At 46.8% G+C, this 13,155-nt stretch overlaps 1 protein-coding gene across 5 annotated transcripts in view; it reads right to left on the bottom strand.

Moving 5' to 3' along the window:
* Positions 1 to 2,088: 2,088 nt before the first annotated feature.
* The window catches only part of LOC147016394 (transferrin receptor protein 2-like), a 56,870-nt gene continuing 45,803 nt past the window's right edge, over positions 2,089 to 13,155 (bottom strand). For all 5 annotated transcript variants that reach the window (XM_085847815.1, XM_085847818.1, XM_085847817.1 and 2 more), the window contains exons 8-19: positions 10,663 to 10,761; positions 8,826 to 8,965; positions 8,523 to 8,698; positions 8,186 to 8,308; positions 7,865 to 7,947; positions 7,573 to 7,636; positions 6,523 to 6,590; positions 6,298 to 6,353; positions 6,124 to 6,208; positions 5,763 to 5,984; positions 5,480 to 5,620; positions 2,089 to 5,326 (exon numbers count right to left, since the gene is read on the bottom strand). In XM_085847815.1, coding sequence (XP_085703941.1) covers positions 5,072 to 5,326; positions 5,480 to 5,620; positions 5,763 to 5,984; positions 6,124 to 6,208; positions 6,298 to 6,353; positions 6,523 to 6,590; positions 7,573 to 7,636; positions 7,865 to 7,947; positions 8,186 to 8,308; positions 8,523 to 8,698; positions 8,826 to 8,965; positions 10,663 to 10,761 — 1,512 coding nt within the window. In that variant the 3' untranslated portion in view covers positions 2,089 to 5,071. The remainder of the gene's footprint in view (positions 5,327 to 5,479; positions 5,621 to 5,762; positions 5,985 to 6,123; positions 6,209 to 6,297; positions 6,354 to 6,522; positions 6,591 to 7,572; positions 7,637 to 7,864; positions 7,948 to 8,185; positions 8,309 to 8,522; positions 8,699 to 8,825; positions 8,966 to 10,662; positions 10,762 to 13,155) is intronic.

Raw genomic sequence — 13,155 nt, 5'->3', positions numbered from 1 at the left:
TGGTGTTCGTATAAAATTGAACTCCCTCCCGTTGGTGGGTGTTATGATATGAACATGCAGTGCCTTCAGAAAGTATTCACACCCCTCGACTTTTGTCACATTTAGTTGTTTCAGCCTGAATTGAAAATGGATTAAATAAATAAAAAAATTGTCACCAATCTCCACAAAATACCCCATAATGACAAGGTGAAAACATGATTTTAGAAATTTTTACAAATTAATTAAAAATGAAAATCTGAAATGTCTTGCGTCAATACTTTGTAGAAACACTTTTGGCAGGGATTACATCTTCGAGTCTTGTGTATGTCTGTATCAGCTTTGTACGTCTGGATTTGGGGATTTTCTCCCATTCTTCCTTGCAGATTTGCTCAAGCTCTGTCAAGTTGTGTAGGGAGCGTCGGTGAACAGCAATCTTCAAGTCTTTCCACAGATTATCAATGGGATTCAAGTCTGGGCTTTGGCTGGGTCACTCAAGGACTTTCACGTTCTTGTTCTGAAACCATTCCAATGTTTCTTTGGTTGTATGCTTGGTGTCATTGTCCTGTTAGAATATAAATCCTCTCCACAGTCTCAGGTGTTTTTCACTCTGAAGCAGGTTCTCCTCAAGGATTTGGCTCCATTCATTGTTCCCTTTATCCTTACAAGTCTCCCAGTCCCTGCCGCTGAAAAGCATCCCCATAGTCTGATGCTGCCACCACCGTGCTTCATGGTAGGGATGGTGTGAGATGGGTGATGAGCTGTGCTCGGTTTCCACCAGATGTGTCACTTTGCATTCAGGCCAAAGAGTTCAATTTTCATCTCATCAGACCACATAATCTTTCACTTCATGTTCTCAGAATCTTTCACATGACTTTTTACAAACTCCAGGTGTGCTGTCATGTAGGTTTTTCTCTTGAGTAGCTTCCATCTGGCCACTCTCCCATAAAGCCGAGATTTGGGAAGTGCTGCAGAGATTGTTATCCTTCCGACAGGTTCTCCCATCTCAGCCAAGGAACTCTGTAGTTCTGTCAGAATGGTCATTGAGTTCTTGGTAACTCCTGACCAGGGTCCTTCTTGCCCGGTCACTCAGTTTGGTCAGATGTCCAGCTCTAGGAAGAGTCTGGGTAGTTCCATATTCTTTCCATTTCCTAATGATGGCACTCACTGTGCTCTTGGGAAGTTTCAAACACTCCAGAAATTTTTATACCCTTCCCCAGATCTGTGCCTCCTCATAATTCTATCTCGGAGTTCTACGGACAGTTCCTTGGACTTCATGGTGGAGTTTCTGCTCTGACCTGCACTGTCAACTGTGGGACCTCATCTGGAAAGGAAAGGTGTGTTTCTTTCTACATCATGTCCAATCAATTGATTTAGTCCCAGGTGAACTCCAATGAAGGTGTGGAGACATCTCAAGGATGATCAAAGGGAAAAAAATTAAATTTAATCCGTTTTAAATTCAGGCTCAAACGCAACAAAATATTAAAAAGTCCAGGGGTGTGAATACTTTCTGAAGGTCCTGTACCCCTCCCCCCCAATTAATGTTCCCAGATGAACTTCCACACATTGGTGTGCCCTTATGAACCCCACTCACCCCATTGGTGTTCCGCTATGCGTTTGTCTGTAGTCGACCTATGTCTTTGTAATCAATGTAAAGCGAGTATACGGATGTTTCTGCTCCTGTGATTTAGGTACAAGCTCATCCACGAGTTCAAAACCACTGGAGTACACTGTGGTGATTCGGTGTTCCCCACAGGATGTTCCCACAGGCAGCGCTCACCTTTGAGCGATCAAGTCTGGGTTCGATCCCCAATCTGACTATAAGCTGGTTGGTGGTGCTTTGCAGGCAGATGGTAGGGTATCCCATCTGCCAGCATTAGCCACTGGCCATAAAGGATGGCAAAGGCCACGAGGATGGCAAAGGCAAACCACCCAGTGTAATCCTTGCCATTGGGTGTGCTTCCGCAGCACCAAACCCACCTTCAGGCAGAGTATGATACACATGCACACCGGCACAGGTAAGTGTACATTCAGAATACGAGAATTTGAGACGTCGGACAAATCACATCCGTCCGCCAACCTGGAAAGAAAACGCACGCAAACCCAGACCGCTTTCATTTCCAGTGTTTATTCAATCCTAAGCAGCCGTCGCCAAGGAGCGGTGGAGGGAACGTGTGCAACATCCCGCGGGGATATGTCTGTACAAAAAGAGTGCAGCACGCAGGCTGTAGATAAATAAAATTAAAAACTTTCAATAAAGTATGGGAAACCCTGTTCCCGATAGCTATCTTACAATCTCCCGTAGACAAAAATACGTTATGGGAAAACCCTCTTCCCGATAACTATTTTACAATCTGACAAATAAATTAAAAAAAGAGACAGCAGATTTTGTTCACTTCTGCATGTCTGCCCACTGAGAGTGGACTTGTAAACAAGTTTGGAAGGCACTGCTTCCGAGAACCCGTTAATACCTGGACGAGTCGACTTGCCGGCCGAGGCAGGAGCGTCACGTCTGTGATTCGGGTCATTTCGAGTTAAGTCAAGCGGTTTAGCACCCAGAATAAGCAAAAGATGCCCTTGTAGTGTCAACTTGCATCGGTGGTTCAAGAGTAAAGAAACGTTCTCCCGACGGAAGCACCCGGCGCCGAACCCACGGCCGAGGCCCGCGGAGATGAACACGAAGCGCAGGCCCGAACAGGAGGAAATGAATTAAATGTGGACACTTGGCAATCAAAGTAAGTTGTAACGGTACAAGAACACAGCATTGACCTCATGGTGCACGGTTTGTTAAGTACTGAAACATTAATTTTTTAAAAAGACAGACTGGAGTGCAAAAAGGCTATGAGGTACCGTGACACCATTTCACAAATGCACCAACTGTGTTCCTCGCTCGGCATGGAAGGTCGGCCATCAAATACATCATGGGCAAGTTGTTGCTTCTTGGGAAGAAGTAACGCGAGTTAGAAAATCGATCTACAGCTGCACAACAAATTAAATAAAAGGAACACGCTGGAATCCTCCCCCCCCCCATTGGGAGGAAGCTGTAAAGTTCGAAAACGTTCTTCCAGCGCACTCCTCTAATATTGCCGATTTGGGAGGCGCTGCTCCCGAAAATCGTGCTGCACGTTAAGGACAGGTTGGGAAAACATGGGGCTGAAGAGAAGTGGGAACGGATGGGAGTTGGGGTGGCTGTTCACGAGTTATATGGACGGGTTAATGTGGTCAGAGAGCAATAGGGCAGCAAAAGCAAATGCAGGTCAAAGATTCAACAACAACAACAACAACAACAACGAGGATACAAAGTAGAAACAACTAAACATGCCATTCTCGATTGGGCTCCTTGTGTGGCTAAAAGGAAAAGTAATTATTTTTGCTCACTTATTATTTTATTTTGGTAAAAAAAAAAAAGAAGACTTTAACCTCATCTTCAATGTTGAACAGACAGAGATGATGAGTAGAAAGAAAACACAGGTGAAGAGATGGAGATGGAGATGGAGATGGAGATGGAGATGGAGATGGAGATGGAGATGGAGATGGAGATGGAGATGGAGATGGAGATGGAGATGGTCCAGTTATCCAGGTCCGTAAAGTTGTGTTCAATTTCTGGTGACGTTCATGATCAGATTCCTCCAAACATCCCAATCATGAACTGCTTCCTGAAACTCTGGCAGAGACAGTTTGATTGCAACCTTTATCCCATCCATCTAGCACATACAAAAGCCCAGTGTTGACATAACGGTTAATGTGGCTGGCTTAAGATCTTGGAGTCTTGAGTTTGAGCCCCTGTCAGCCGATGAATTAACACCAGGTGGGGTTGACTCCGTCTGTCATCCTGAGGTGGGCAAAATGAGTACCAGCGTGCTGCATCAGCGGCACAGCCGCACCCCCAGAACATTATGCAGCCAGCAGCTACGGGCTGCACACAATATCCAGCTGGCACATACAGGCCCTGCCTTTTCTTCTTCATCCCTCAACCATTTCCAGCATGGTTGATGTCTCCAGACTTGTTTTCTGCACGCATGATGTGTCCAACCAAAGTGCGACAGTTTCTGTTTCATCTTCAGCGCTTCTTTATTTACATACATGGTGGTCCAATTTCTTCAAGAACCGATTTGTTTGTTCTTCTTGCAGGAATTTCCAATACTCAGAACGAGCAACACAAAGCTGTGGTTCGATTCCGTTAAGCAGTCCACTTGTGTTCTTTGTAACTTCCTGTCACTCACAGCAGGGTCCCGATGAACTGACCAGACATTCACGATGAGGATGCACAGATCGACTGAAGGTAAGATCACAGTCCAACGACATCATGTACACCGTCTTTTCACATCCTGAAATGTGATGTTCAGAACTCAAGTGTTTATCAATTCCTCAAGAATTCGCCCTCAAACAGGGGGATTAGTCAGAGGCCTATTCCTAAACGCCCTCACTCTGTGAACTTGCTGCCCTCTATGGTTTAGCTCCTCCACGAGACTGGATTTGTATACAGAAAACAAAAATATTCAACACCTTAACAAACACCACTGACATTCAAGGGTAGAATACATCAAACGAAGTCAGAAGGACTAGGAGCAAAAATGGGAAGAGGTAAAACGGGGATGGTTGGCAAGAATGGCTCGTAAGAGCATAAAGCAAATGGTGAGAGAGATTGGCAGGACAAAGCTAGCGAAGTGATTAAGAGTAACCGGCGAGTTCGATGACTAAATGAGGGTCGTGGGTGAGAAAGCAAGGGTAACAAAAGAGATAAATGATGATGACAGAAGAGCAAAAAAATAAAGAGGGGAGAGAGAGAGAGAGGGAAAGAGAGAAGAAGTGGAATACTCTCCTTAGAATGAAGAAAAACAAACAATATGCAGGGTGATGTTTACAAGTGAGCATGTCACTGAAGAGTGAGAAATGGAAGAGTAATGAGTGAGTGTGTTGGAGGATGATAACAAAGTCTAATGAGAGATCTAAAGGATGGGGAAGGGAGACGAATGAGATATCTAAATGGTGAGGAAGGGAGACTACAATCGTAATGAGAGATCTACAGGGTAAGGAAGAGAAACTAATGAGGGAGACCAAAAGGGTGTGGAACAAGAGTGTGAACTCCATAGCCTCAGAAATCTTCACGGATGTCCCAAATATCTCCTCGGATGGAGTTGGTGGCCGATTGCAGGGTCCAAGTGGTGAGAGCCAGACGTAGTTTGGCTTCCTCCACATAGCTTGAGGAGACTGGTTGAGGTCCAAGTGTCGCCAAACGTTCGACAGACCGCACAAGGGCTTCCAGCGTGGCGTGGCCTCGACCAAACATTATATGGCGCAGAGACTGAGACGAAGGCGACACGAATGGAGACAGCAAGTGCCACTCCATCTGTATCGAGAGAGAGAAACGAAGGAAGGTCTTGGATTGGCTTAGCAAAGAATGCACCGGTTAAATTACCGGAGTTCAAGACGGTCAGACGGTCTGTGAGCGTCAAATGAGCCCGTTTAAAGACCGGCATTTGGAGGTCATTCCGGAACACACCTGAGTGAGACGATCGTTTAGCTGGCGATTGTAGGTGAAATCCGGGTGTAATGGACTCCAAATATCTCCAGTCAGAGACTCGATCGCCCGACTGTAGTCTCCGTGTGCGGAGTAGACTGAGCGCAGACTCACGTGCAGGTCCTGCCAAAGCAAATTGAAGAAATCTCTTGCAAATGGTAAAGTTGTGTGAAGTGCAATAAAGGGACGGCCGAGGGACATTTTATCCCATTATTCCCTGTCCCCATTCCTGCGGATCCCCACCTCCTCCCCCCGCAGTACTTACATGCAGTAGAGGGGTGTGTGGAGTGAGCTTCTGCACGAAGCTACCGAGAGCAGTAACGTAGGCCTGTGGGTTGAAAGGTAGACGGACGGAGGCGGTGAGTTTGAGGACCACGTGGCCGGCAAGCTTCGTGGCTGCGCCGTGTGCCCGGGTCAGTCCAAATTGCTGGAAGAAATCCTGATTGTCTCTCCGTGAGCCTTCCATGGCATATACGTGGCCACCACCCTGCGGGCCAAGAGCAATGCATGCAGGTCCACAAAATGGTTTACAAGGGGTTACGTGGAACTCGAAAAGGCGAGTACAAAAACCGACACGGACCGGCAACCTCTGTTTGCCTTTGGTAAAAAAAACCAGGAAGTCATACCTTGGTGAAACCAAACTGCACGGAGGGGACGCCGGCGATGGCAATGAATGGCAGGAATGCAGAACTGTCGGGATTCCGACGATATCTGTGAAAGGATGTGGATAAGTGGCATGATTCAAACCGAGAGGAAATCATAATCATCATCAAGAGGTACCCAAAGGTATGGAAGCTTACGTGATGTTATACCAGTCATCCGCATGCGATTTCAGATGCTTCTGAGCAAGATGCACCTGGACAAGGAAGACAAATCAAAGTAGAACAATGTGATGGTCAACCTGGGTAAGGAAGAGTCCTTACGTGGCAGTAAGGTAGCCTATCTGCAGGTAATGGAGAAGGCCGGTGAAAGTGAAGATTCTAAAGGAAGCGTCGGTAACACAGAATAGGGTGCATTTCATTTACCCTCCGGATCACTCCCTCCAACATCTGACCCAGCAGTGGGCTGCACCATACCTCCAACTCGTCCTGCCCTGTACACCCCACAACAACCACTGGTGGATCCATTTGAAGAACAACCCAACACTTTCAAACAGGTAGAACCGCACATTTCCTTTAATTACTTAAGTCTTCCTCAAGGGTGGTAAAAGGCACGAAACATGGACCACACATATCAATCTTCTTTTTCTTCTTCTGTACACAGCACGAGGCTGCGGGGTAGCATCATTGGCTGAGGGTGCAACTGTGCACTTCATTCCGCAAAACACACCGAGGTGTTTAGTGGGGTGATGCTGAGGAGTCATCCACCAGACCACCAGGCGGTCTCCTCGGGTTAACCTGAGGTTGTCCCTTCGAGTGGGTGCCTGGAATGTCCTATCCCTACGAGATGGCGATGGGCCAGGCATCTGCCTGGGGGATGGCCTGATGGAGGCCCCTGTCGTACCGACGGAAAGTGGACGCAGCGACGTGCTGTGATGCATACTCCCATGTATGTACGTTTGGTGCAGCTGTCCTGTTGATGCAGTGCCCCTTATAGGTTATGGCAGGAATTTATAATTTGTTTAGGGTGCTGGCGAATGCTCGCCGACTCTTCATGAAGTACACCGCGGGATCTTTAATGTCCACCAACTGATGCTGGCAGACGGGACACCCGGCTTAACATCCATCCGAGAGACGGTACACACATTCCTGAATCACCCTGCCTGTGAAACAGTGGGATGACAGTTTATAGCTCAGTCAGGATTAAAACCCAGGCTCGACAGCTGAGAGGCGAGTGTGTATACCTCAAGGCCACCCTGAGACCCATCAGTGTAAATGGAAGAAGTGGGGAAAAATATATGGAAATAATTATACACCTGTTCACATGCAAAAAAAATTTCAAATGATAAAGTGAAAGAATTTAAACTGAATATATATTTTACAATTTGACTTCTGTAAAACCACCGATAATCCCGTTCGCTCGCGTGATAGTGTCGGTGGATGAGGAAGGAAGTAACTTTTGTACAACATTCTTACCCAGGGCCACACTATCCAGGTCTACATAAGTGATGGCTTTCATCCGGAGGATGGACAGGAAACCCTACAAGACAAAGCGGTGAGAGGTGGGGAGGGAGTGAGGGGGTAGGGAGGGGCTTAGAGAGGGTTGAGGGGTGATGAAACACCAATTGCATCTGTACCAAATAACAACAACAACAATAATGGTCCACAAATCAGAAAAATGACCAAATTATTTATCTTTTGCAATTGTGCGATCGTGCATCGGAGCGATCAAGATAGTGTGGCCTTAACATTGCAAGACGAGTCTTACCTCGACCCACTCTGTGGCACCCACGGCTCCAAACTCTCCTCCATCCCAGCTCATGAAGATGAGGGAGCGGCGGAGGCGCAGGCCTAAGAGTGCAAACACCAGTAGGATCGGTGAATACAAAGCATGAAAGTAACATGAATGTTCATCAGCGACAGATTTAAAAACCTCAACAAATGTGTTTTGGCCACAAGGACATGAGTTATAAAGCAAAGATGTTTACAGCACAACAGCCGCGATCCCTCTTGATTCTTCTGGATAATTATTACCCCTCCGACCCCCACTCCCTCCCCCCTCCGATCATTGCAAGTACAGAGACCACACCGTTTTGTGTGATGTTCCCAATTATCCGTGCCAGCTGCAAGAGTGAAGCTGTGCCGGCAGCAGACCTGGCAACACCCGGACTGCCCAACGAGTCTCTTCGTGCTCCCAGCAGCACGTATCGGTCTGCAGCGTCGCGGTGTGTGACGTACAGAGAAATAATCACCAAGTGAAGGATCAACGTCAAAATGCAAGAGGGTACCGAGAAAAAAAAAATCACTCAATCAGGCACTGGGGTTCACCTGGAAAGGCCGTATAATGAAAGGAAGTCATTTAAAAAAGGATAAAATGATCAACTGCAGAGGAGAGGTGAGAAAAAATGGGAGAGCAATGTTCTCACCAGGCTCCATAGTTCCAGGAAGCATGCCGATGACATTGTGCAATTGGCGAGGCAACAAGTGCATGTTCACAGATAGTCTGACCCCTACGACTCCGTCGGCCATGACCCCACCAAGCTGATAGCCTCCAACTAATGAGCCCATCCAGTCGGATGGAGCAGCCTGACCCGCCGTGGCGCTGCGAGATGGATAAAGAGAAACTGCTGAAAATCTCTGTCAGCGCTAGTTACCTCTCAGACAGTCAGTCAACAAGTCAAAATGAAAAAAAATTAAACATTAACCACAACCACTGAACCTCATCCCACCTCATGAGGCTGTGCGCTGCAGACTGAGAGATTGGTATGGCGGGGATGTGGGGGAGGAAAGACGCCTGGACCGGTGGGAACTGGGTATTGTTCAGAGATGGAAAACCAGGGCTATATGGGTCTCCGAGACCATAGTGGACCTGGACGGGGTGAGACTTGAAGTTGGTCAGAGCAAACAGACCGTAATATATGCAGAAATGATGATGGTTATTCTTAAATTCCTTTAAAAAAAAATAACCTGCAGTTCCTCAATTTGAAGTACTGTCGGACCCCGCTATTCGAGATTATGATGGAGGTTTTATTTATTTATTTATTTACATTTCACGACTGGTCTCCCAAATCCACCTGGGAAATTGTAAATCAGCCAACGTGACAGCAGTACATAAAAAGGTGCAAAAACGGATCCCCTTAACTACAGACCAATTAGCTTACTGTACTTCCAATCAGTAAGGTCATGGAATCCATCATTATAGCCGACATAAAATCCTTCCTTTTCTCCAACAGCCTCATGTCAAATCATCAATTCAGATTCAGACCTGGTCTCACGACCTTGGTCATGCTGCTTCGACTCTCCCAACAATGGATGGAGGCCCTCAACATCAGACATGAGATTCGGGCCGTCTCTCTGGACATATCTCGAGCTCTGATACAGTTTGGCATCCTGCCTGCTCTCCGAGCTGTCTGCCGATGGAATCCAAGGCCAACTCCACTCTTGGATTACTGACTTCCTCCTCTCTCGGAGACAATGTGTGGCTCTGAACAGAACCCTTTCATCTCCTATCCCTGTCAAGGTTGGAGTCCACCAAGGAAGTGTTCTCAGCCCCATTTTAGTCCTAATATTCATCAATGATATCACTAACTCTCTGGAAAATCTTCTTTATCTCTTTGCTGAACACTCCACTCTCTGCCGTGACATCCCTCATCCTTCTGACAGACAGGTAGCAGCCTCTTCTCTCCTCAAACCTTCCAAAATCACAAACTGGTCAAACACAATTTTGATTATGTATCCATATTGTCCCCCCTTTGCATACTCCCTCCACCTCATAGTTAACCTGCATCTCGTTTGTTCGTCTCTGTATACTTTCTCCCTCCGCCCTGCTGTTGGTGTTTCCTCTTTCTCCTGCTGTTTCCTTTGTCATGTTGTGTCCTGATTTGTTCTGTGTAATCGCTCTTCCACTAAGTTAGACCATGTTAAAAAAAAAAAAAAAAAAAAAAAAATTATATATATATATATATATATATATACATATACATATATACATATACATATATACATATATATATACATATATATATACATATACATATATATATACATATACATATACATATACATATATATATACATATATATATACATATATATATATATATATATATATATATATATCCTGCATAAATTTTTAAAAAACAAAAAAAAAACAATGCCCTGATATTCGCAAAGTTTTTTCAGGAATGTATCTCCCATGAATAGCGGAGTCCAAAAGTATTTAGTCGAATTTATTTTGGCAACATGCAAAACCAGAGGGGGGGGGGAGCAGAATGGGGGCGTTTTCCACCTTGACGGGGAGGCGAGGATAGGTAAAGGGCAATTTGGCCCATTAGGGTGTCGAGAAGAAGGGAAGGAGTGTTGCATCTTTACTATGGATGCAGGAAGTGGGAAGAAGCAACTGGAACCTTTCGGGCTTTCGGCTGGAAAAATAACGGTTTGGGGCAAAACCAACAGCTTCCTGTTGATTGGAGAGGATCCTTCCATCGGATCAAATGGATATAGCTGTTTATCAGGTGCAAGCTGCAAGCAAGTAAGCAAGCAAATGACAGCGCGTTGGTGACGCACGTGGCCCGAGATTGTGTCGTCTTCTTCAAGTCCCGGTCGGTCCATCGGATCGGGGTAGACGAGTACTCCCACTGCACCCTTCTCTTGGGCAAGCCAGACCTGGTTTTGGAGAATCGGGTGAGAGAATGAAGAAAGTTAATCAATGACATGACGCAAATACCAAATCCCAAGGTTATAATCTCAAAGCTGGAAACGGAAGAAGAAAATCCTCGGAACAAATAAATAAATATGATATACAAAACAGGGTAAAGGTTAACTCGTGTCATCATGAATTCAAGCACATAGTTAAACATGCGGGCATGGTGAAGGCGAGGCACAAAACAGCCTCCATCTCTGCACTGCATTGTGGGATACGGATACTGTATCTGTGTTTGGAGATGGTCGTGCTCCAAAAAGTTTTCATTATTTTCAGGAAACTGAAGTTTGTGACATTTGGCAATAGTACTGCGAAGGTCAACACACATTTCAACTAGCAGGGCACTCTGTGGCGTGCATACCTCCACCACACAATGCCTGATCCACGAGAACATTTCGGGCCCAATACATTTTTGAAATATCGTTCCATATATCGTTTTTGGCCCTATCTCTCAATGGTGAAGAATCACTTGAAATAATTCTCGTATCCAGATCTTCACCAAAATCTAATCAATTCGTCCTTGACACACACACACACACACACACACACACACACACACACACACACACACACACACACACACACACACACACACACACACACACACACACACACACACACACACACACACACACACACACACACACACACACACACACACACACACACACACACACACACACACACACACACACACACACACACACGTTTCGTCCGAATCCGTCCAGAACTTTTTGAGATATCGTGCTACATGTCATTTTTGGTGTATCCCTCAATGGTGAAGAATTACTTTTAAAATTCTCGTAGTTGGATCCAGATCCAGATCTTCACCAAAATCTAATCAGTTTGTCCTTGTCACACTGAACCTGTCCACAAAATTTCATCCGGATCCGTCCACAACTTTTTGAGATATCCTGCACACAAACAAACACAAATAAACATAGAAAGTCATTGGCAAATTATAATTTGCCATAATTAATGGGGTTCAAATGAAATGGCTTAAAAAAAATACGGAAGCAAATCCAGATATGGGATAAGTGAATAAATCGGGGTTTTCATGCATTTACGGTTGTTTGTGCTGCTGTGTTTTTAACCAAATATAAAAAAAGTGTCTCCGAGAACCCTGGCCAAGGGTGTCCGTTTGCATGTGTTTAATGATAATATTAAAGGAACGTTAATCTAAGGCAATAACTTTGTCGAACCCTGGACACCAAAGGCTTTATCTTGTGGAATGAATGCAAATCCTTCGCTTTGAAGAACTCCGTGCCGGGTTTGTCAACACTCGTAATGTTCAAGCGTTTGCACTTACTGCTTGTTAGAGAGCACAGCAATACAAGGGTCAAAGTAACCCTCACTCGCTCGCTCACTCTCAAGACCCCCGCTCGCTCGCTCTCAGGACCCCCGCTCGCTCGCTCTCAGGACCCTCGCTCGCTCGCTCTCAGGACCCTCGCCCGCTCGCTCCTCTCAAGACCCCCGCTCGCTCGCTCTCAGGACCCTCGCCCGCTCGCTCTCAGGACCCTCGCCCGCTCGCTCCTCTCAAGACCCTCGCCCGCTCGCTCCTCTCAAGACCCTCGCCCGCTCGCTCCCTCTCAAGACCCTCGCCCGCTCGCTCCCTCTCAAGACCCTCGCCCGCTCGCTCCCTCTCAAGACCCTCGCCCGCTCGCTCCCTCTCAAGACCCTCGCCCGCTCGCTCCCTCTCAAGACCCTCGCCCGCTCGCTCCCTCTCAAGACCCTCGCCCGCTCGCTCCCTCTCAAGACCCTCACCCGCTCGCTCCCTCTCAAGACCCTCACACGCTCGCTCCCTCTCAAGACCCTCGCTCCTCTCAAGACCCTCACACGCTCGCTCCCTCTCAAGACCCTCACTCGCTCGCTCCCTCTCAAGACCCTCACTCGCTCGCTCCCTCTCAAGACCCTCACTCGCTCGCTCCCTCTCAAGACCCTCACTCGCTCGCTCCCTCTCAAGACCCTCACTCGCTCGCTCCCTCTCAAGACCCTCACTCGCTCGCTCCCTCTCAAGACCCTCACTCGCTCGCTCCCTCTCAAGACCCTCACTCACTCGCTCCCTCTCAAGACCCTCACTCACTCGCTCCCTCTCAAGACCCTCACTCACTCGCTCCCTCTCTCTCAAGACCCTCACTCACTCGCTCCCTCTCTCTCAAGACCCTCACTCACTCGCTCACTCTCAAAATCCTCACTCACTCACTCTCAAAATCCTCACTCACTCACTCACTCTCAAAATCCTCACTCACTCACTCACTCACTCACATATAAAGAAGGTGAAGGATCAAACGGTAAAAGCCGATCGTGAATGCTTGTTGTTCAAGTAAAGAACCTCGACAGAGCAGCACCATGAGCCA

This window comes from Eptatretus burgeri, chromosome 11 (genome assembly GCF_056783735.1).
Source record: "Eptatretus burgeri isolate ZD-2024b chromosome 11, Ebu_testis_v1, whole genome shotgun sequence".
In the NCBI taxonomy this organism is placed as follows: Eukaryota; Metazoa; Chordata; class Myxini; order Myxiniformes; family Myxinidae; genus Eptatretus; species Eptatretus burgeri.
Note: the sequence above shows the minus strand (reverse complement) of the source record. Positions and strands in the feature narration are given on the sequence as shown.